Source organism: Elephantulus edwardii, unplaced genomic scaffold (genome assembly GCF_000299155.1).
Source record: "Elephantulus edwardii isolate Elephantulus edwardi_28Jun2011 unplaced genomic scaffold, EleEdw1.0 scaffold00001, whole genome shotgun sequence".
Taxonomy (NCBI): Eukaryota; Metazoa; Chordata; class Mammalia; order Macroscelidea; family Macroscelididae; genus Elephantulus; species Elephantulus edwardii.
In genome coordinates, this window is record NW_006399751.1 from 14838732 (window position 1) to 14860736 (window position 22005).

General features: G+C 53.2%; 1 protein-coding gene across 2 annotated transcripts in view; it reads left to right on the forward strand.

Annotated features, from left to right (window-relative positions):
* Positions 1-257: 257 nt before the first annotated feature.
* Positions 258-22005, forward strand: part of KIFC3 (kinesin family member C3) — a 39445-nt gene continuing 17697 nt past the window's right edge. Inside the window, exons 1-3 of one of the 2 annotated variants that reach the window (XM_006878734.1) lie at positions 258-413; positions 5167-5371; positions 7706-7848. In XM_006878734.1, coding sequence (XP_006878796.1) covers positions 5206-5371; positions 7706-7848 — 309 coding nt within the window. In that variant the 5' untranslated portion in view covers positions 258-413; positions 5167-5205. Of the gene's footprint in view, positions 414-5166; positions 5372-5712; positions 5728-7705; positions 7849-13459; positions 13599-22005 lie in introns of those variants that run through there. The other variant, XM_006878735.1, reaches the window with a different exon arrangement.

Here is a 22005-nt window from a genome sequence, read left to right on the forward strand (position 1 = left end):
CCTGTGTGTAGTAGTGTGCGGAGCGGCCCCTGGAAGTGTGAGCTGTAGTGAAGGTATGTGTGTGCAGGAGGTGGGCACGCACGCGTGCACCACCGTGCGCAGGACGCGGAAGGCGGCGGGGGTCACCCCGGGGCGCGCCGGAACGCGCAGGGCGCGAGACCCCGCGTGTGAGCGCGCGTGGGCGCTGGCGCGCCGCCGCCCCCTCCACCCCCCACAGGGGTCGGAGCCGGTTGCCTTGGGAACGCGCCGCGGCCCCTGTTAATCATTTCCTGTGGAAAGTGTGCGGGAGGGGCGGGCGCGGGGCGGAGCGGGGCGGGCCGAGAGGCGGCGGCGGCGCGGAGCGACCTCCTGCCAGCGGCCGGGCCGGGCCCCCGGCGCTGCGGCGACAAGGAGATCCTGCCTCCGCCTGGCCGGTGAGTCGGGGGCCCGAGCAGGCTGGGCGCTCGGCCTCCACCCAAGCCCGCGGGTCGGGGTGCTGTGTGTGCGGGCCGACGCTGGTGGCGGGACCCCGGTGTCCGGGACGGCGGGGGGCGCGGGGAGGGCTCCCCTCGGGAGATCAGCCCCGCGCGCTCCCCAGGCGCCCCGGGCGCGGTCCAGCTTGAGCCCGGGAACGTGCCGCGAAGTGGGCATGGGAGTGACACGTCCCCTGGGTTTGGAGCAGCTTCGGGACCCCCTCTCCGGTTTTCTAGGCCTGGGAACCACCGATCTTATTCGGGAGTTAGGTATTACTAACCGCCACCCCCTCTCCTTGAAGGCTGCTCTTCTGGGCCCCCCACCGCTCCCCCTGTGCATTTGCTTGCTCTCTGCCTGCACCCGGCTGGGCCGTGATGGTGTGGGCCAACCCTTGGTTCAGGAAGGAGGTGCCCTCCAGAGCAGTGCGGAATCCCGGCTGGGAGAGCAAGCCCAGATTTCAGCTCCTCGTTGCCAGTGAGAGCTGAACTCAGGCCTGCTCCTGAAGATTGTAAAGAGAAAGCTGCATTCCATTTCTTGAGTGTCCTTTGCTCCCATCATGAGCACAGCTAATCTCTAGGGTGACTACCTAGGCGAAGGACCCTTCCCGTTTCTGGCTTTTCTGCTGCCTGAGGCCCGGTGAGCACCCATCCGTGCCCTGGCCATTCCCCATGCCCTTGGTAAAGTGGTGTCTCCTTGGCCAGCCTAGAGTCATTTGCCAGGAATGCAGCCTCGCTGAGAATGGGGCCCTGTATTGCAGTGACTGGACTTTATGGACACAGGGTGATGAATTCTTTATTCAGTTCAGAAGGGAGCAGGACAATTTCAAATTGGGTGTCCTAGAAAACCCAGATGTGTGGGTTCCTTGGATTGGTACCTGTCCCTGTGCAAACTTCCCAACATCTCCCTCTCCCTGGGGCCTGCGCCTTCCAGAGCCGTAATCCCTGGGACTCTTGTAAAATCTATCCCTCAGTCACTGGAATCCCCTGCTTTGTGGGGAGGAGGACATCCTTGACCCTGCAGCTTTGCCATCTGGCCTAAACCTGGGAAGGTAGCCATCTACTCCCTTCAGCTGAAAAAGAAAAATGTTGAGCTCTTTACATATGCCAGTATTCTGAACCTTTAATACATGCTTTGATTGTCTAATCTTGATACTATCCTTAGAAAGTAGAGTTCATCCCATTTTTCAGACGGAGATCATGAGGCACAGAGAGAAAGTCATTCTCCCAAGGTCGCACTCAGGGACAGAGCCAGGTTCTGAACTAGCTTTGGGCACTAATTCCTCCCCTGTGTAAACTTCCACCTCATCCACACCGCACTCCTAGGTTGGTGGAGGCCCTGGGTACCAGGTGGGTCATGGAAAGGCTGCGTATGTGAGTGAGATTGCTTTTTTTCCTCGGCCTAGAACCTTGGGCTTATTTGGGATTCCTTGCCACTCCTGAACTCCATGCCCCTCCTGTTGCTAAATTCAGCTGCTTTTTCCTCTTTGGGATCCTGGACACACCCTCTTTCTTCCGGACCCCTTCCTGGCTGCCTTCCCTGCCTTCCCCTCCTGACAGCTGTAGAAGGCGTCTCATGCCCATGGCCCTGAGACCTAGCTGATTTCTTGACATGCCTTCTCCCTCCACTGTGTCCCGCTCACCTTCCAGCAGCCTAGCACGCAGGTGGAGCTGCCCCTCTTCTTGTCCTTGGGCAGCTGGTCTGCAGGGTGAATTGTTTGCCCAGCTCTGTGCCAGGCAGCCTGGAGAAGAGGACATTCGACTGACTGCTCTCCTTGGTCCCTTCTCCTGCACACTGGTCCATATTGATCTCTTCAGGGAAGCCAGCCCTTATTTCTTTATTTGCCTCCATCCTGTTCGGGTGACCCGCACCGTCTTGCTCCTTCTTGGTGACACTGTACCTGCAGCTGCCTCCATGCTGTTGCTCACTGGGAGCCCGGCCTCCTCCTAGGATTCAACTGAAGAGCAAATCTCAGGCAATAGGTCCTCATGCATCCCCACCCTGGACTCCCCCTCTTTTTCCTTCCCCTCTTTCTACCCACCATACTCAGATCTCCCACGTCCTAAAACCTGTGCCCTTGAGATTCATCCCAACCGCCCTCTGATAACTTAGAAAGTCTAACAATCCACTACTTTAAATCAGCAAATAGGGTCACAGCAGTCTGATCCGCAGCCCTGAGGATGGCTCCCTAAGTGGGGGTGGTGGTGATGGGCCCACTTAATGGCAGCTGACAACAATGTGCCTGACCAGGCCATGGTCTTCGCTGTTACGTGCTATCTATCAGAGCACTGGACAGTGACTAAGGATGAGAGAAGTATCAGTGCCTTTGATGTGGTGCTGGGAAAGAGTATGGAACATACCATGGACAGCCAAGAGAACAAACAGGTCTGTCCTGGGGAGGGTGAAACCAAGTTACTCCTTGGAGGTGAAGCTTTGTCTCATATACTTTGGGCATGTTTCCAGGAGGACTCAGTCCTTTGACATCATGCTTGGAAGGGTAGAGGGTCCGCAGAGGAGAGGAAAACCCTGGATGGAATGGATTGACACAGTAACTGGGATAATGGGGATGGATGTGTCCGAGACAGTGAGACTGGCTCAGGATAGGGCAGGGTTCAGAGCTGTTGTGCATAGGGTCGCTATGAGTCGCAGGCAACTTGAGGGCACATTACAACAACAACGCTGCATGATAGAGAGTGCTCAGTGCAGGGAGGGGTGGGAAAAGTGGCCTGCAGGGCCTGCAGACTCAAAGGTAAAATTTGACTTCCTTTCTGTCAATGGCATCTCTGCTTGATGGGAGGGTGTGACTGTGCCTTGCTTTCCTTAAATTCCCTCCAAACTGACTTGCACACAATATTCAAGCTCAAATTCATTGCCACTTTATCGGAGGTGACTCATAGCTGACCCACCCCTTGGATTTGGGAGACTATAAATTGCATGGAAAGAGATTGCCCATCTTTCTCCCTCCAAGCTGATGGTGGGTTCCAGCCAGCAGAGAAACACCTCCTTTGGGTTGGGAGCACCAGCTCTCCTGGGACCAGATCGCTGGTGCTCATAATTTGTTGCTGTGTGTTAGGGACCATCAGGTTGACTCCGACTCATCCTCACTCTTGTGAACAGCAGATCGGAAGTTTGCTCTATCCTGTGCCATCCTCATTCGTCATCTCTAATATTCTTGAGCTCATTATTAAAGTCACAGTGTTGGTCCATCTTATTGAGGGTCTTCCTTTCTTTTGCTGCCACGATGTCTTTTTCCAAGAACTGGCCCTTCCTCACAACATACCCAAAGTGTACAAGATGAAGTTTCACCATCCTTGCCTCTGACAAGCACCCTGTCTGCACTTTCTTAAAGACCTGATTGTTGGCAGTCCAACACCTCAATTCAAAGACTGATCAACTCAAAGACTGACTCTTCTTCTGTCATAATCGGTGCTCAATAAAAACATGAATGGTTGAACTGTATTCTATTCATTCTCTTAGTTCATGAGAGGTCAATACTCACAGGGAGCTCTGGTGGCCTAGTGGCAAGGAACTGCACTGCAGTCCCAGAGGTACACAGTTCAAATCCACCAGATGCTCTGCTGGAGAAGGAGGGGCAATCTCCTGTACCAATCAGATCCAATTTGATGGTACACACACAAAAACAAAATAAAATTTAAAAAGAAAAGTTTTAAAAAAGAGATCAATCCTCTTTCTTCCCCCACAATCTAGTATTCTCACCACCCAGTTCCCACAACAGCTGCTGGGGACCTCCAACCTCACCTGTAATGTGTTCGGATTGTGAAGATTTGTTGAAGGGAGTAAAATTTAGCCCGTGTCTCTCCTGATCAAAGAACCCTTGGCACATAGTAGGCACATGTCAAATAAATAATTACTAACTGAAGAATGAGAATCTTTGCCTGCCCTGTTGTAGAGAAGAGTGAGAATCTTTGCCTGCTCCATTGTAGACACCAGGAAATCTCGCTGAAAACATTAACAAGCCGACTTGCAGAGCATTTGATATAGGCACACCTAATTTAGTAACTGAGCAGATGGAATTGTCACTGACCCCTGTCTGAGCCCCTGCCTGGTGAAATGTTGATATTCAGAGTATTAGCTGGTTGAGCAACAGAAGAACTCGAAGCTTAGGAGTTACTCCTGCTAAATGCAATCGGAAAATGAGATTGCTTTTGGAGGGGGGAAAAGGATTAGATTTCTGAAGATTCTGTCCACTTGGGTTTCTTTCATCTGGGGCTGTGACCTGGCATGAAATATGCGGGGTTCAGGGTGTGAGAGCTGAGGTGTGGAGTCCCCATAGTAGGCTCAGGTGTATGATGACTCTTTGTCCCTACCATGTGTAAGGACACAGTTACAAATAGAAAAACCAAGCCATCGCAGTAGCGTAGATTTGAGCCCACCACGACCCAGTGTGCATCAGAACAACACTGTGTGTGTCACTGGATTTTCAGGATTATTTTACCAGGATTTAACATCTGAGGTCTCTGGGTGGATTTGAACTGCCAATCTTTTGGTTAATCATTCACATTCCCTGAAGACTCAGTAATAGATACCCCTGATGGGGTGACAGGCCCTGGTTCATCTTTTGAGCCCGAGGTCCTTGAAGGACACTGTCATTTGGTCCACTCTTCCGGATCACAGGTGACCCTGCCAGGTGGCCTGCCTCTGCCCGGGGTTACCAGCCAGCAGTCAACACCTTCTGTCTCGGGGTTCCTTCTGCAGGTCGCCCAGTGCGGAGGGAAGGCTGCTGAGCCTCGGGCCATGGTCCCATCTCCCCGGCCCTGGACCCAGGGAGCCACGCCCTCACTGCAGGCCCTGTGGAGAGTGGGCCGGGCCCTGGAGCCGGAGCTGGGGATGGCCCGCCCCGCCCCAGCCAGCCCGGCTGCCCGCCCTTTCCCACACACCGGCCCGGGGAGGTTGAGAACTGGTGAGTCCGCATTTTTAAAATGCCTCTTTATTTCCCTTCCTTCCTTCAGATACCAGAGATGGGACTGAGGTTTCTCGCTGGTTCCTAAACTCAATTAGAACTGTCAGGTAATTACAGGGCAGCAGGCAGGCTGAGTGAACCGGGTGTGGATCAGTGTCAGTCTCTGGGTGCTTCTTGGGGCGGGTGTCCCTGTTTGGAAGGAGAAGCCTTAGAAGTTGAGTTAAACTTTAACACAGTCTGGAGAGCAGGGAGAACGGCCCCATTGCCACGCTATCTCTGACCGACCCAGGCTGGTACAGCCTTCTCTGTTCCCGCGGCTCGTGGTCCCCGGCTGGCACTCAAGGCTTGTAAACAAGGTAGGTGAAGTGGTTTGCCGCAGCCCTGCGTGGCACTGACACTTGATCCCGCTTGGGCTTGCCCAGGAATGGACCCAGACTGCCTGGGAGCATCGATGGCCTGGCAGGGCTGGGTGCCGTGCACTTGGGTTTGGGGGCCAGCCAGGGCGGCTTCCACTGAGGCTACAACAGAAGGAGGTGGGCAGTGAAGGGGTCCGAGGTCCAGGCTCCAGCCAGCTCTCTGAGGGAGCTCTCCTTGCTAACTTGCCTTTCTGGGTCACATCTCTGGTGCCCCAGACGTGATGTGAGCACCCCCTCTGATTCTGGCGGGAGCTGATTGTTGGGCGAGGGAGCTAACTGCTCATGACCCTTCTTGAGCCCGACTGGAAATACGGGAGGAGAGAGGGATGTCTGACCAAGGTACGTTCAGGGGATTTCTGCTACCCTTAGGGTACAGGTTAGATGAGTTAGACTCCCAAGCCTGTCTGCGCCAGTGGGGTCTCTCCAGACACCCCTCTTAAGTTCTCAACCCCAAAGCCTCTGGAGTGGGGCAGTTTAAAGGGCTATCCTAAGGGTTAGTAGACATGGAATATCCATGAGTTTTTTTCTTTTAGGATTTAAAAAGAAAAAATTAACAACCAGAACTCTAGATGAAAATCACTTCTCTTTGGAGGAGGGAACCCCAGAAAAGTATAAAGAAGAAAATAAAAATCCCCTAAGAGCCTGTCACTGAACATTTTATGTGATTCTTCCTTGTCTTTTAAGAGTATTCATATAGATTTGTTAAATATGCACTGTGAGAATCTTGTGATTCTTATCCATTTTTTAAAATGTTGTCCATTTCTGTGTAAAACGTTTGAGACAAAGGTCAGCTGACATTCTGTGTATAATGCCAAGCCTAGTGCCTGCATTTGGTGGTGGTGGGGGCCACTCAGTGACCTGCCCTGGCCTTGGGTTCCCCCACATCCTCTGGCCTGCCCAGAGGGTCAGTTGGTACATGTGGGCTGGGGAACACCGGGAACATTGTTAGCCCTCCTGGGCTCATGGTTCCTTGCCTGTCAAATGAAGACGATGTTCCCCACCTCTCCAGGTGGGTGTGAGGCCCCAGAGCCCATTTCTGTGGGTACTTGCTGTGTGCCCCTGCTCTGTGAGCACTTAATGTGTCTGATCCATTTAATCCTCACCTCGGGGCTGTGAGGTTTCATCTCTTATCTCCATTTTCCTGATGAGGAAGCTGAGGGTCAGGGAGGGTGAAGTTGAAGGTCAGGGAGGCCTGGAAACACTTGACCGAGCAGTTTGCACATGTTTTGACCCCAGGCTGCTCTGCCGCTTTCCCCAGCCCACCGGGCTCCACAGGCCAAGTGGAGGGAGTCGCCCTGGCTGTGTCTGCAAGGCAGTCCCCGGGCGGGGAGGGAGGTATCCAGGCCCGTCAGCACCCTCCCTCCGCAGTCAGGTGAAGGAGGTGAATCCGAGCTGCTTCCGCTGGTCCTGGAGAGGGTTGCAGGGACCAGGCCACCCAGTGCGGGCTGAGAGTAGGCCGGGGAGAAATTGCCACCTAGAGGCGGCCTGGGAAATGGGGCGGAGGCAGCACACCTCACCTGGAAGCTTCACTCAGGCAGCTTGGAATCCATCCTCTGCTCTTCTGTGGTGTTAAATTCCGTGGAATCCACCCTGACCCATAGAGACTCCTTGTAGGAGAATGGTGTCAGGGGCTTTTCTAGACTGTACTCTTTACGCAGGCTGGTCACCAGTTGGGTTCAAACAGACACCTTTTTGGTTATGAGCAGGGCACTTAACTGTTTCGCCTCCAGAGGTCAGTGAGCAGGTGCCTCCTGCTGGACACAGTGAGCAGTCCTGCGAGAGGGCGTGTGACCTGCCTGGCTTCACCTGGGCCAGTTTTTGGGAGGATGGGTGAAATCTGAGCTCAGACAAGGTGCTGGCCAGTGGTCCACGCCAGCGGTCGGTCGAGAATCTCACCTTACTCTCTGTCCTGGGACAGGGCGTGGAAAAGACACCCCGGCTGGCAGCGAGGAGGACGCCAGTGTCCGAAGTGCCACGCGTCCTGCCCTAGCTCAGTGCCGAACCCTCAGCTTGGACTGGCCTGGCCCACGGAGCCCCCGCAGGCTCTACCTGGCTGTGCAGGTAAGCCCTGGGGCCATGTGAAATGCACAGAGGTCCAGCCCACTGTGCCCTGGGCTCCAAGCTCCATAAACTGGGTCCCGGACAAGCTTCTCTGGGGCAAGGCACCATGAGGGAGCGTGGGGTCCTGCCTCTCCCATTTCTGCAAAGCTCTCTCACGGACATCTGCCCAGGAACCTGTAGGGATGGAGCAGTTTGCGCTGTTATCGCAGGAAGAGTTTCATGGGAGCTGACAGCCTTTCAGCCCCACCCTGCTGATATGGGAAGGGACAAGTGTGGAGCCATCCTTGAGAAAGTGTTGGAAATAACCTGTGTTTGCAATCTGTCTGTTCTTACTTGGATATATGGTCTGGTCTTGAGTCAATGGGAGAAGCACTTGCATTCTCACTTGAACACATGGTCTGGTCTCGAGCCTATGGGAGAGGCACTTGCAGTCTCACTTGAACACATGGTCTCGAGCCTATGGGAGAGGCACTTGCATTCTCACTTGGACACATGGTCTGGTCTCGAGCCAGTGGGAGAAGCACTTGCATTCTCACTTGGACACACGTGGTCTGGTCTCGAGCCTATGGGAGAAGCCTCTTGGACTTGATGGTAATCCAAAGCTAGTTAGAGAACTTCGTGGAAACATGAATGCATTCTCTTTGTGTTGTTGTGTACCCTCGAGTCAGAACTGGCCCATAGCTGACCTTCTGGTGCGTTTTTAGAGGTTGTTAATTGGCACAGGAGGAGACTGTCTATTCCTCTCCCGCAAATCAGCTGGTGGATTCAAACCTTGTACCTTCAGCATTGCAGCGCAGCTTCTTACCACTGGGCCACTGGAGTTCCCTTTTCTCCTTCTTGTTGTTATGTGCCATCGAGTCGCTTATGACTCATAGCAACTCTGTGTACAATAGCTCTGAACCCTGCTATATCCTGAGCCAACCTCATTGTCTCTCACACAGCATTACCCCAGTCACTGAGTTAGTCTGTCTCATCCAGAGTCTTCCTCTCTTGCGCTGTCCCCCCACCCTTCCAAGCACGATGTCCACAAAAAGACAAACGTTATACGTATATGTGTGTATATGTGTTTATAGAGAATAGTGTTTGGAGAAATGATATGTTGTGATGATAATAATAGTAGCTGTTATGGTAGTGTTGGGGGAACCTGTGCTGCTATCTCTGGCAGTTCGAATCCTCCAGAAGGAAGATGGTCTGTCTGCTCACAGACAGTTTATAACCTCCACAAACCTGCTGGAGGGCAGCTACGAGTCAGTTCTGATTGATGGGAGTTTTTTTCAATATACTGAATGTTTTCTGGGGTTGTGGCTCTCCACATAGAAGATGTCTTCACACCAGTGTCAAGATAGTTACTGCTGTTACCTGAGAGGTACAGATGAGGCTCCGGAGGTTCAGAGAAATAACTTGCTGTTGGTCACACAGCAAGCTGCCCTCTGAATGACTAAATATCACTAACTCTATAACATAATGGAAACAATCCATACAGGCAGAGATTAGAAACCTAAATATGGAATGCTTCCTCTAATTCATCTTTGAAGAGGTGTGAGAGTTTGATGGTTTCCTCTTTGGGTCGTTTCATTCTTATAAACCCACCTAATTATATCTATTTATCTGATTATTATATACTGTTGTTATGTGCCATCGAGTCAGAACTGCCCCAGAGCTGACCCTCCAGGGGGTTTTCAGAGGCAGTTAATCGCATGGGAGGAGACTGCCCATCCTTCTCCCACGGAGTAGCTGGTGGATTCAAACCTCATGCCTTCGGGATTGCAGTGCAGCTCCTTGCCGCTAGGCCACCAGTGCTCCACAGTACTACCTGTGACTAACACCCATTTGCTGTAAATCTTGGTGATCCTTTCATGCAAGTCAGTAGATAGGGACCCACTTGATTCTTTTTAAGGGGCTTTGTCATTTTCCTCTGCAGAGCTTACCATAACTGATCTGATTCTCTAATTGTTTTGTTTCTGATTGCAACAAATCCCTTTCCGTTAATATCTATGCACTCACGCAGCCACAGTTTTGAGTATGTGCAGGGTTTTATATTCTAAAAAGGAAGTTCTGGTGGCCTAGTGATAAGAAACGGAACTGCAGTCCTGAAGGCGCACGGTTCAGATCCACCAGCTGCTTCCATGGAAGAAGAATGTGCTCTCTCTCCTCTCATGCTATTAACTGCCTCTGAAAACCCACTGGAAGGTCAGCTATGGGTCAGTTCTGACTTGACGGCACACAAAAAGAACATACATATTTGTTGCTGTTGTTGTGTACCATTGAGTCAGGACCAACTGGCACAGGAGGAGAGTGCCCCTCCTTCTCCAGCAGAGCATCTGGTGGACTTGAACCTCATTCCTTCAGGATTACAGTGCAGATTCTTGTCAGTAGGCCACCAGAGCTCCCTAAAAAAAACATGTTCTGAAAGGGGAATCTCTGGATCAGAGACTCTGAACATTTCACTTAATTGATTCAGTAGATTTTAGAGGCAGGGATGGTGAAACCTTGTCTCACATACTTTCGACATGCTGCCAAGGAGGGACCAGTCCTTGGAGAAGGACCTCTTGTTGGGAAAGGTGGAGGGTCAGAGAAAGAGAAGACCACTGATAAGATCGATTGACACAGTGCCTGTAACAGGTGCCTGTAACAGTGGGCGTGAGCACATCTGTGATCCTGAAGAAGCCGTTGGATAAGACAAGGTTCGGATCTCAGAGTGAGTTGTAGTTGACTTCACAGCACCTGACGACTAGGTGGCATGTGCTGGGATACAGTAAAGGAGAACTCAGACCTTGTGGTCTATAGGAGGCGCCAGAGAGTAATCAAAGCATCCTAAATCCATACATGCACACTGGGCAGAGGGAGAAGTAGCAAAGTTACCCAAGGGTTGCTGCCAGGACAACCCCACCCCCTCTCCTGGAAAGTGGGGTATGAGGAGGGCCCACACTCTGCTGATGTGCACATCCAGACCCTGCCATTTCTAGAAGCCACAATTGCACAGAGCCTGGAAGGGGGCGTGTGCAGACGGAGGGCAGAGAGTGAGGGCTGGGAGGTGGCAGACATGCCTTTGAGCCTCTGCTTCTTTCACAGCACAAGTCTGAGCCCTGCTGTCAGCCCCTGTGCTGGCCTGGGCTTTGAAGTTGTTGTCTCAAGGCCGGTCTTGTTTCTCGGAGTGTTTCCTGACTTACCTGAAAACCCGACCCCGACAGTCGTTTTGTATCTGTAAGGTCAGTGAGAAAAGCAGGTCTGGGGAGAGAAGAGTTAAAGAAACCTGAGAACCCGTCACTGCACGTTTTCTCTCTTTCTGGAGCCAGTGGAGGAGGCGCAGCCTCAAGCAGGGTGGTGTCTCTGTTCTTGAGGTTTGATTATGGGGTGCTGAGTTGTGGTTGCAGCCAAGCTCTGGGGTCAGCAACTCTGCGGTGCATCCCAGTTTCCATGCCCAGGTCCCTCTGCACCGAGCCAGCACAGACCGACCCCATGCATAAGGCGTTCTGGGGTGTGCTGGGGGCCCAGTTAGGGACTTGCTAGGTCTGGTGACCCCCACCCTCACCAAGCAGTTAAAATCTGCCAGGACTTCCTGCTGAGGCCCTGCAGAAATTCCCGGCTCCTGGGGCCTGGCGGGAGCGGGGAGCTGGCTGCCCTTCCTGTGTGGCTTGACCAGCAGGCCAGAAATAGCGTTACCTTTGCTCGGGTCGGCAGATGGAAACTTCCAGCTGTTGCCATTGCCGCCACCGCTGACAAGCCCGCTCGTGATGCTGTGGCAGTTGGTAGAAGGGTGGGGACAAAATAAAGTCAGCGGGAATTTTCCCGAATACAGAGATAACTCACCACCCTCCCTCCTCAAACAGAACGTTGGGTCGAGAGAGGGAGGGAGGGAGTGGACTGTGACCTCACTGGCCCATGATGACCTGTTCCTATTCTCTGCAGTTCCTCATATTAGCTTCTGAATATGAAATTTAAAAGAAAAAAAAATATGGTTAAAGAAATAATATAAATATAATGGCATGGGAGGCAAAGATGATAAAGCGTCGTCTCACACACACTTTGGGCATGTCGTTAGGAGAGGCTGTTCCTTGGAGAGGGACGTGGTGCTTGGAAAGGTGGAGGGTTGACAGAGAAGAAGTCTCTCAACCAGGTGGATTGACACGGTGACTAAGGCAGTGGCTCCAAGTGTGTCAGAGATTGTGAGGATGGCACGGGGTAGGACAGGGCTCAGATCTGTCCACAGCGTCCTTATGAGTCATGCTCGACTTGACAGCTCATAACAATGGCATCCTGACTGTTAGGTGCCATAGCATTGATTTCAGCACACAGTGACCCCGTGTGACAGAGTGGAACTGTCTCGGAGTGTTTGCTTGGCTGCCTTCAAGTGGAGCACGACTCATTGCGACCCTATGAACAAAAGGCCTGAAGCCCCTCTACAACTATCGACATTTATCAAAGTTCATAGAGTTTCTGGAGGCCTGATGTTTAGGAAGTGGATGCCACTCCAGGTCTTTTTTTTTTTGGGGGGGGGGCTGTCAAACAATCAGTCTTCTGAGTACCAGTCGAGCACTTTACTGTATCGCCTGAATGTAATGATGCCAGCCACCTTCTAGTAAGTTCTTACCTGTCTCTGTGTTCAGGAACCTCAGTGACACACCACTCTGAAAACGTGGCTTCAGGGGCCTCAGGTCTCACACAAGCCCTGGGAGGCACGTTCTGCTGCTGATGTTTCTCTTTTAAGACTAAGGAGAATGAAGCTTTGAGAAGATAGTAAGTTGTCCACAGTCACAGAGCTTCCATGAGGCAGAGCCCAACTCTAGACTTGGAGCCTTTTTAAAACATAAAGTTTCCTCTTTGTTCTGAATGTAGACAGGTACACCAGCCTGTGTCTGTTCTGACTCATCGCAGATAACCTCTGCTGACATTCAAAAGAATGTGAAACAGTGGATCCTGATAGGGTATCTTGATGGGATGGAACAATTCCAGACTGTTAAGTGTAATGTCCACTTCCACATATTAAGCCCCTCTCAGCAGCACCCCCACGCCACCCCCAGTCTCTCAGTTGAAACGCCTGTGTAATAGCTGTTTCTGCTCTCAGCCACCATCATCCTGACCTGGAAGGAGCCTCTCTCCGTCTGTCTCCAGGTGTCTTTTTATTTGTTACCATTCTCAGATGGCCCCATGCTCTGGAAGTGTGTGTGGAGGGGCAGCTGACGTCATGAGAAGATGCGCCAGGGTGGCTGTGGTGAGCACGTAGTGGGCACATAGTGGGCCGGGACAGCCGACTGAATCGTGAGGCTTGTGGGCCTGAAGCGGAGTAGCCCCATCCTCCATGGAGCCCACGGCGCTGGCCAAGTGCCCAGCTGCCCCTGACAACGTCTAAGGGCCGAGAACCTTTGCCGTTCAGAGGGCTGATTGCTGAGTGGCACCAGGCGCGCACGCTGCCCCAACTCGTTGAAGATCTGGGCAAATTTCCTTCTGGTCCTAGGGTCTCATGCCCCCCCCACCCCCAATCCATTGAAACACACAGACCCTCCTAGACCTTCATTCACCACCAGCACTAGAGCATATCCTCTCCAGGCCTGAGGGTCCCCCTGCCCGCCACAGTCCCCTTCACGCACGCATTCTGGTTGTGTCTTGGCAGCAGGGCCCGCAGAACAAGGGGTGCGAGAGCAGGAGTCAGGGGACCAAGGAAGAGAAGCTCCGCAGGAGGCAAGCGCCCTCCTCCAAGCGGGATCGGGATGCCCCAGAAGCAAGTGGCACCGTGAATGTAGAGAAAACAGGTAAAGGAGGGCTGCCCGCTGACCTAGAACTGCCCGCGCTGAGCAGGAGGGCAGCTTGCTCGGTGGAGTCTGATCTGTCCCCCCACTCCTTGTCCTCACCTTCCCACAGCCCAACCCTATGGGCTGCATCAAGAGGGAGCCTTAGAGACTCCCCGGCTGCTGACCCTCGTCCCAGGGGCAGTGATGTGTGGACCCCTCCCCTTCTCCCTCACCACCACCTCCTGAGGCCACTGGGTGCCACACCTAGTGATAAGAGCCCTTGGCTAGTGTGGCCTGGGGTTGAATTTCCCTGCTTTTTGTCTTTGCTCCTGTGCCTGTCAAAAGCAGGACAAGAGTGGTGGCCTCAGAGACGCCAGCACCCGCAGAGAGAGGCCCGGTTTCCTCCCTGCTGTGGTCTGTGGGTTCCGAGCTTGGAGAACAAGGAGTTGGGGCTCCCTCTTGTGAGACTCAGCCCTGGACAAGGCCCTGGGGTGTGTGTCTGGAGGTTGGTGGCCCTGCAGGGTGGAGCACAGGCCCCTGCTGTCCCCTGTGAGTGCCGCTCCCCAGAGGAACGCCTAAACCCAGCAGCAATAGACAGAACGTCCTCAGAGGCCAGATGACAAGGCCAAGAGTGTGTGGATCAGTACACACTGGGTTCTTCTTTTGTTTCCTTCCGCCTGTCACTGAAGGCTGATTGTGGATCTGAGCTTGTCCACCGGTGGGAGAGGCCACCCTTCTCTGAGGTAGGACCAGAGCCCCAGCCAGCTTGGACCCAGAAGTGGATAGACAGGCTTTAGGGGAGAGATGGCCTTCCTGACTGGGCAGCAGAGGAGGTGAGAAGAGAAAGGCCAGTGTAGCTCAGTCGAGGGCTGTCTTCTGTCAGTGGGGCGTGCATCACTCAGATCCTGTGAGGGAGCGTCTCTAGGTGGAACCCCTTAAAGTTTGCTCTGAAGTGACTTACACTGAAGAGATCCTCTCAGCCCAGGGCCCTGTCCAGTCATTCATCCCCAAGTGCCCTTTGACCTCACGTCCCCTCTGACCGCACTTCTTCAAGATCTTCCTTCCCCCACCAAGTGCTTTCCAGGCCCCTCCCTGCTTGCCTTCCAGCTCCCATCCAGGAGACCAGTGTCAGGATGGCCCCTCTGAGCATGGGGTGAGGGGTGTCCCCGAGCCTGAGATATGAGCAGTCTGTATCCCCAGGGCTCTGCCCTCTCGCCTCATTTCCCATAGGAAGGTCCTGAGCCCCATTCCCACTCCCCCAGTGAGGGCAGCGCTGCCTCTAGCAACCTGGCCAGTGAGGTCTCAGGCATGTCACGTGACTGCCACGCAGCCCTGGGCGCTGCCTGCAGGTGCCTGCCTGTCCCTGCCCATTCTAGAACAGTGTGGAAGCCCAGCCAGCTGTGTGCACGAGGGAGTGTGTCACGTGCAGGCCACACAGTCAGGGCCACTTGTCAATGATGTCGCTGACCTGTTAATGACATTCCAGTAGGGTCTCCCTCGCAAGATGCCTGCTCCTCCCCCACCTCCAGGGACTGGGAAGAAGGGAGGAGCCCCGAGTGTGACCTTCACTGCTTTCCACCAGTGAGGGTGCCCGTGTCCACCTGGACCTCCCTGGGCGGAGTACATTCCTTGCCCAGCCTGCAGCCCCCAGTGGGTGTACGACTCGAGGGGTTGTGATTTCATTCACAGTGGCAGAGACCCCCCCCCTTGTCCAGCCCACACAGGACTGTGAATTCAGACACCCTGGGGTGGGGAACCCCACAGCCCTGGTGTAGCTGTGAGGAGAGTGGAGCTCCCAGGATACTTGCTCTGCGCACCTCCTGCCTTTCCACCACTGGCCGGGACCCCCTGCAAGCTGCCTGAGGGTGGGAGATAGTCTCCTCAGCTCTTCCTTGGCCCTGCCCTGCTTCCTGCAGCCCCTCCACACATCCTTCTGCAGAGCGTGGCCTTCTGGGTCCCCTTGAAGGAAGTGGTTCCGGCCCCATCAGCCGCCGCAGCCCAGATTCTGGGACTTCGTCCCTCTGTCCATCATCTCTCCTTGCTCCTGGTGACAGGACAGTGGAAGAACTCAGTCTTTGTGTGTCACCTGCCTGTGTGGTCCCCATGCACCATCTCCACCAAGTCCAGGTGCAGGCTCGGAGCTGGCCTGGCTGGCCAGCCCCCCATGCTGTCTGTCATCTCCTGGTCTGTCTGTCTGTCTGTCTCTCTGGCACTGGCACAGACACATGCTCCCCTTGCCTGGCGGAGACGACCCAAGAAATGCCACGATTCTGCACTTTGAGAAGACAGAAGAGATCATGTTCCCCAAGAACTGATTTTGGGGTGATCCCTTAGACTACCCTCAGGCGGTCCTGTCATCCTGAAGGCCTGTCTTTCTCAGCTCTGATTCCCAAGGTTTGGGAACCCTTGTCCCCAAAAGAATATACTCTTGAAAGTTGCTTTGCTACGTCCTGAGCCGGCACAGCTGTGCACTGCTGCCGGCTGGGAGCCTTGTAACCGGTGCTGCTGACGGCCTGTCTCCAGCTCCTCTGGCCCCTGCCTGCGTTCCCTCCTTTTCTGCCATGACGGCCCCTCCACCAGGTGTACGCTGTGCTGCCCTGCTCACCAGCCGCTACTTTGCTCATAGGTGGTGGGCAGCTCTTGGGCAGCAGGCGATGCTCAAGTGTGTCAGGACCGCCAGGCGCAGCCCCTGTGGTGCGTAGGATGATGGAGGCCATGACCCAGCTGCAGGAAGAGAAGAACCAGCTGCAGAAAGAGAAGGACCAGCTGCAGGAAGAGAAAGCCCAGCTGCAGGAAGAGAAGGCCCAGCTGCAGGAAGAGAAGGCCCAGCTGCAGGAAGAGAAAGCCCAACTGCAAGCGGAGCTGCAGGCCCTCCAGGAGCGGCTGGCCCTCCGAGACAGTGAGGAGCAAACCACAGCCACCCAGCTGCAAAACCAGGTACTTGGGGAGAGTGGGGCGGGCAGATGCCCCTGCCCACCGTGGAGCAGGTCCAAGGATGGTGCCTAGGGCACCTGGAACCCACCAGACCACAGAGTTACAGACGGGGTTTCCTCATGGGCCTCGGGAGTGTTCTCGAGGCCAAAGGGGCAAGAATCAGGCGTGGACCTCCCCGGCTGACCATCGTTAGCCCAGCTCCTCGAAGTTACCATGAGCCTGGATCTCCACGAAGCATTGAGGCTGCGTCTGCGTGGGGCAGGGGCTTTGCCTTGAGGCCCGCACTGAGCCCACCCCCTCTCCGTGCACTGGCCTGGACAGAACCCACAGAGAACTGAGGAAAAGCGTAAACTCAACTTCCTGCTGAGGTGGAGGCCTCAGAGGCCAGTGTGGGTGTATGTAGGATTGGGATCTGTGGAAGTGGGGAATGCTGAAAGTTCATGCACGTGTATGCCGCCCCCTTTGTAGACTGGCTCGGAGGACAGTTAGGGTCCCTCGACCCATCTGCCCACACTCTGTGGGTCACCACTGGCCCTCTGATTCTCTGTAGGTGCTCAGCTCTCTTGTCTTCATGCAGGTACTTTTCCGGGGCTCAGCTTCCTACATCCACCGTTTTCCTGGGATCCCCATCTCTGTAGCATCACCTTTGTGCTGGGTACAGCACTTTGGCTCCACTGTCCAGTCCCTGAGCTTCAGTTCAGGGTCTCTTTTGAAAGCCGTGTCAGAAGCAGGCCTTTCTCTGTCCCAGGGTCAGACACACCCTAGACATGTGGACCTCCTACTTGAGGGCCCCTTGTGAAGGCAGGACTGTCCCGTTCAATCAGCACCGTGTGTTTGTGACTTTGCTGCAGCATTTTCCCAGCTGCAGGCGTGACGTCTTAGGGAGTGAGCTGGGCACCCACCTCTGGCTTAGTGTCTGCTCTCCTCAGCGTGTTTCAGTGCTCTGGGACCCCTGCTTTATGCTGTCTGGATCTGTCTGCCCACTTACTGGGGCCTCCTTGAGGCAGGGCATGTCACACCTGCCTTCCTGTCTGCTGCCAACCTCATCTCCCTGCCTGTCGGCCCTCTAGATGTCTGCTGAGTGACACGGATGTGCCCCGCGCCCAGCCCAGGGAACAGGCGTGTTCTGCCCTCATGGAGGCTCTGGTCCTAGATCTTTACTCTTATAAAGCTGAATGGCAGCAGGGCTCTGCGAGAGGGTCACGCGGGCATGAGGGAGAGGTCAGGATGGCCTCCCTGAGGCCTGGGTCAGAGCAGAGGGAAGAGTGCACAGGGCTGAAGGAACGGCCATTGCAGTGGAGCTGGGTGGGAGGAACAGGAGGACCCCAAAACCCCGTTACTGTGGAGTTCCGTCCAACTCTTAGCCGTCCTGAGGGTCAGAATAGAAACCACCCAGAGGGTTCCCAAGGCCGGAAGTCTTGACAGATGCAGATTGCTACGTCTTTCTCCCTCAGAGTTCCCGGTGGATTTGAACAGCTGGCCTTTTCGTTAACAGCCAAACTCTTAAGCGTTTCACCAGCAGTGTTCCTGGCTAGAGCGGGTCAGAGGCGTCTGTGGCTGGAGGGCGGCATGACTGGGAGACGAGTCTGAGGGGCCCTGCAGCGCCAGGTGGGCAGAGACCTGGCCCCTCAGATGGAGATGGGGCAGTGGAGAGCCAGTTGGGGGGTGAAGGGTAGAGAAACTCCCCGTAGCCTGCCAATGTGGGCCCCTCCCTCTCTAACTCCCTCAAGCTGAGCAGCTTTAAATCTCTGAGCTGCAGCCAAAGCTTGTTTCCCAGTGACTCTCGGGTTGTGGGCCTGTGGAGAAATGTGACTGTTCGCAGGGAGTGCTGTGAGCTGACGAAGGGCTCGGGTAGACGGCAGTACCGGTACGGCTGCCTTTTTGAGAAAGATGCTCGGGTTTCAGGAGGGGCAGGAAGCATCTTATCGTTGGCAGCAGCCGTACCATGTATGGTAGCCGTTCGTAGTGAGGCCCCAACAGTGCTTGGGGGCTGTGGGGTTGGTGGGGGGCTGTGGCCTACCCTGCTGGACACACGTCTGCCCCGTAAGGGGGCTCGAACTCTCCCTGCCCAGCCAGTACTCCACATTGTTCCTGTGGGTTTGCCTGGTCTCGATCCCTTACATAAATGGGGTCATTCCCTAGTGGCCTTCTGTGACATAGATCGAGTGTTTGCTCCCCTGATAATGTGTGTGGCGCTGGTGGTCAAGTCCATAAGAGGTGGCGCTGCTAACACAGTAAGTGGCACGTCCCTGGTGGTTCGAATCTGCCAGTGGCTTCTTGGGAGAAAGATGGGTATTTTTCTCCAGTGTAAATTACAGCCTCGGAGACCCAGCGAAGGGTCAGCCCTGAGCTGAAGCCGACACGGTGGCAAGGGGAGTTGTGTTATATACAACACGTGATACATATTTAAGAAAGGAAATTGAAGGCAAGACACCCTAACCTTAGTGAGGTCTTGAGTGTAACTTCTCAGCCTGTCAGCTTTTCCCTTCCCAAACTCTCCTGTACAGTTTGGCAAATTTGGAAGTTTCTGGGGCTCATGCCCCCTCTTCTTGGGCCCTGTCTTCTGACTGGGACTGCTTCCCTAGCTGCTTCCTGAGAGGTGGTGTACCTAGTGGTTAAAGGAGGAGTCTCTGGGGGTCACCTGGGTATTCAAAGCATAGGTCCACCCCTTTAGGAGGCAAGTTTCTTATCCAAGGTTCAGTAACTATTAGAACCTTGATTTCTGCCCCCTCCCCCCCTGAAGAATCTCACACAAAAGCCCCTCCTTGCTGTGAAGTCAGAACCAGTCGTGGCTGACCCTACACCAGGATTTCTACAGCTGTAAATTACATGGGAGGAGATTGCCTGTCTGTCTTTTGCAAGAGTTAACTGGTAGATTCGAACCACCAAAGACACTTGGCCTTTGGGCTAGCAGCACAACTTCCTACGAGTTACGCCACCTGAGCTGGAAGATGGGCCTGTGGCTGGTCCTCCCACTAACATGTACACTTTCGGAAAATGACCGAGAGTTGCTGGGAGAGGGAGCTGGTTGAATGGTAGTGAGTTTGAGTTGGGTTTTTTGCTTTGTTTTTGTGGGCTGGCGTATAAGATACCGTCTACATTAGTTCAAGTTAGTCGGCAGCGTTTAAATCTTACTAAAATTGGTTGACAGTCGCTTCAGAAAGTAGCATAAGATGAAGAATCAGTGGTAATAACGGAAGATGTTTAAGCTGCACCGAAGGCGCTGACAAAAAAAAAATAAGGCCCCAGAATTGATGGAATAGCAGTTGAGATGTTTCAGAAAAGAGACTCAGCCCTGGACATACTCTCTAGTCTGTGCCAAGAAATCTGAAGACTGCTACCTGGCCAACGAGCTGGAAGAGATTCATGTTTCTCTCAGTTCCCAAGAAAGGTGATCCAGCAGGATGTGGAAATTATTGAACAGTGTCAGAACAATGTCAATATCATATGCTTGTAAAATCTTACTGAAGATTATTTTAAAAGAACTGAAAGAATACACCCACAGGGTACTGTCAGAAGTTTGGGCTGGATTCAGAAGAGGCCAGGGCATCAGGGTTAACTTTGCTGATGTCAGATGGATCTTGGCTGAAAGCACAGAATACTAGAAAGACACTGACTTGTGTTTTATTGACTATGAAAAAGCATTTGATTGATTGTCATCATAAATTATTACATGGAGAAAAATCAGAATCTGGGAACACTCAGAATACAAAGCTTATACCTGGACCAAGAGGCAGTTGTCCGAATAGAACAAGGGGACGCTGTATGGCTTAAAATCAAAAAAGATGTGTGTCATGATTGTATCCTTTTTCATTCAGCGTGTACGCTGAGCAAATCATTTGAGGAGCTGGATATTTTTGAAGAAGAATGTGACATCAGGATTGGAGGAAGACCCACCAACATTCTGTATTCTATAGATGACACAACCTTACTTGCTGAAAGTGAAGAGGACTTGAAACACTTGCTGCAGAAGATTAAAGACTACGGTCTTCAATATAGATTATAACTCAACATCAAGAAAACAGAAATCCTCTCCACTGGAACAACAGCAACATCATGATAGATAAAGATGGAAATTGTTGATTTTTTAAAAATTGTACTTAGGGAGCTCTGGTGGCCTCATGGCAAGAAGCTGCACTGCAGTCCCAGATGTATGCGGTTCAAATCCACCAGATGCTCTGCTGGAGAAGGAGGGGCAACCTCCTCCTGTACCAGTCAGATCTGATTTGATAGTACACGCACCAAAAAAAAGAGTAATAATAAAAAAAAAAATTTACTTACAGCCACAATAAAGGTCCATGGCAACAGTATTCAAGAAATCAAAAGATGCTGTCAGGAATCTCTTCAAAGTACTAAAGAGCAAGGATGTCAATTTAAAGACTAAGGTGCACCTGATCCAAGCCATGGTGGGGTTTTTTTGTCATTTTTTCCTCCCAGTTAGATGTTTCTGAAAGTTGGACAATGAATGCTTTGTTGTTGTTATGTGCCATCGAGTCACTTGCGACTCATAGCGACCCTGTATACAAGAGCTGTAAACGCCGTTCTATCCTGTGGCAACCTCGCCGTCTCAAATACACTTATTCCCACCGCTCCGCTCACAGAATCGATCCATCTCATCGAGGGTCTTCCCCTCCTGCGCCGTCCCTCCACTCTGCCAAACATGATGTCCCTCTCCAAGGACCAGTCCCTCCTTGCAACATGCCCAAAGTATGTCAGACGAAGCTTCAGAATCCAATGAATAAAGACGTGAAAAGAAGAATCAATGCCTTTGAGTTGTGTTAAGACTGAATGTCCCACGGACTGCTAAAAGAACAAACAAGACTGTCTTGGAGGAAATGCAGCCAGGGTGCTCCTTAGAGGTAAGTATGATAAACCTAAAAACAGCAACAAAGTGGCCATGCCAGTTAAGATTTTAATTGTAAGATTGGAGGCTGTGGCTGACATCTCGGTCGTGCTTGCTTTCTGGAGCTGGGTGCGAAAAATCTGCTTCTGACAGAAGTGGGCGTCTTTTTCCACCCCCAGCCTCCACCCTCCTTCCTTCCACCCTCACTCAGGGACACTGCTTTGCTTGACCCGTCACGTACCCAGCTTTGGTTCCTGCGGTGAGACAGGCTTAGGATAAGGCAGAGTTCAGAGCCGCAACTTGATGGCACCCAACAGCAGCAATGTACAGAGGGGGCTCTGGTGGCTTAGTGGTAAGGAGCAGCATTATCAACGCAAAGGCCCGTGGTTGGAATCCACCAGCTGCTCTGTGGGGGAAAAGATGGGCTTCCTCTTCCTGTGTGATAAAAGGCCTCTGAAAACCCACTGGAGGGTGAGCTGTGAGTGGGTTCATAACATTTGAAAGCAAACAGCAACCACACTGAGTGCAGACACTGCCCTCCTCCCAAGGATACAGTGCTGAACACAGCAGACCGAAATCCCCACCTTTACACAGCCTTCCTCATGGTAATTATTGTGGTTGAGTGCCACTGAGTCCGAACTGACCCGTAGC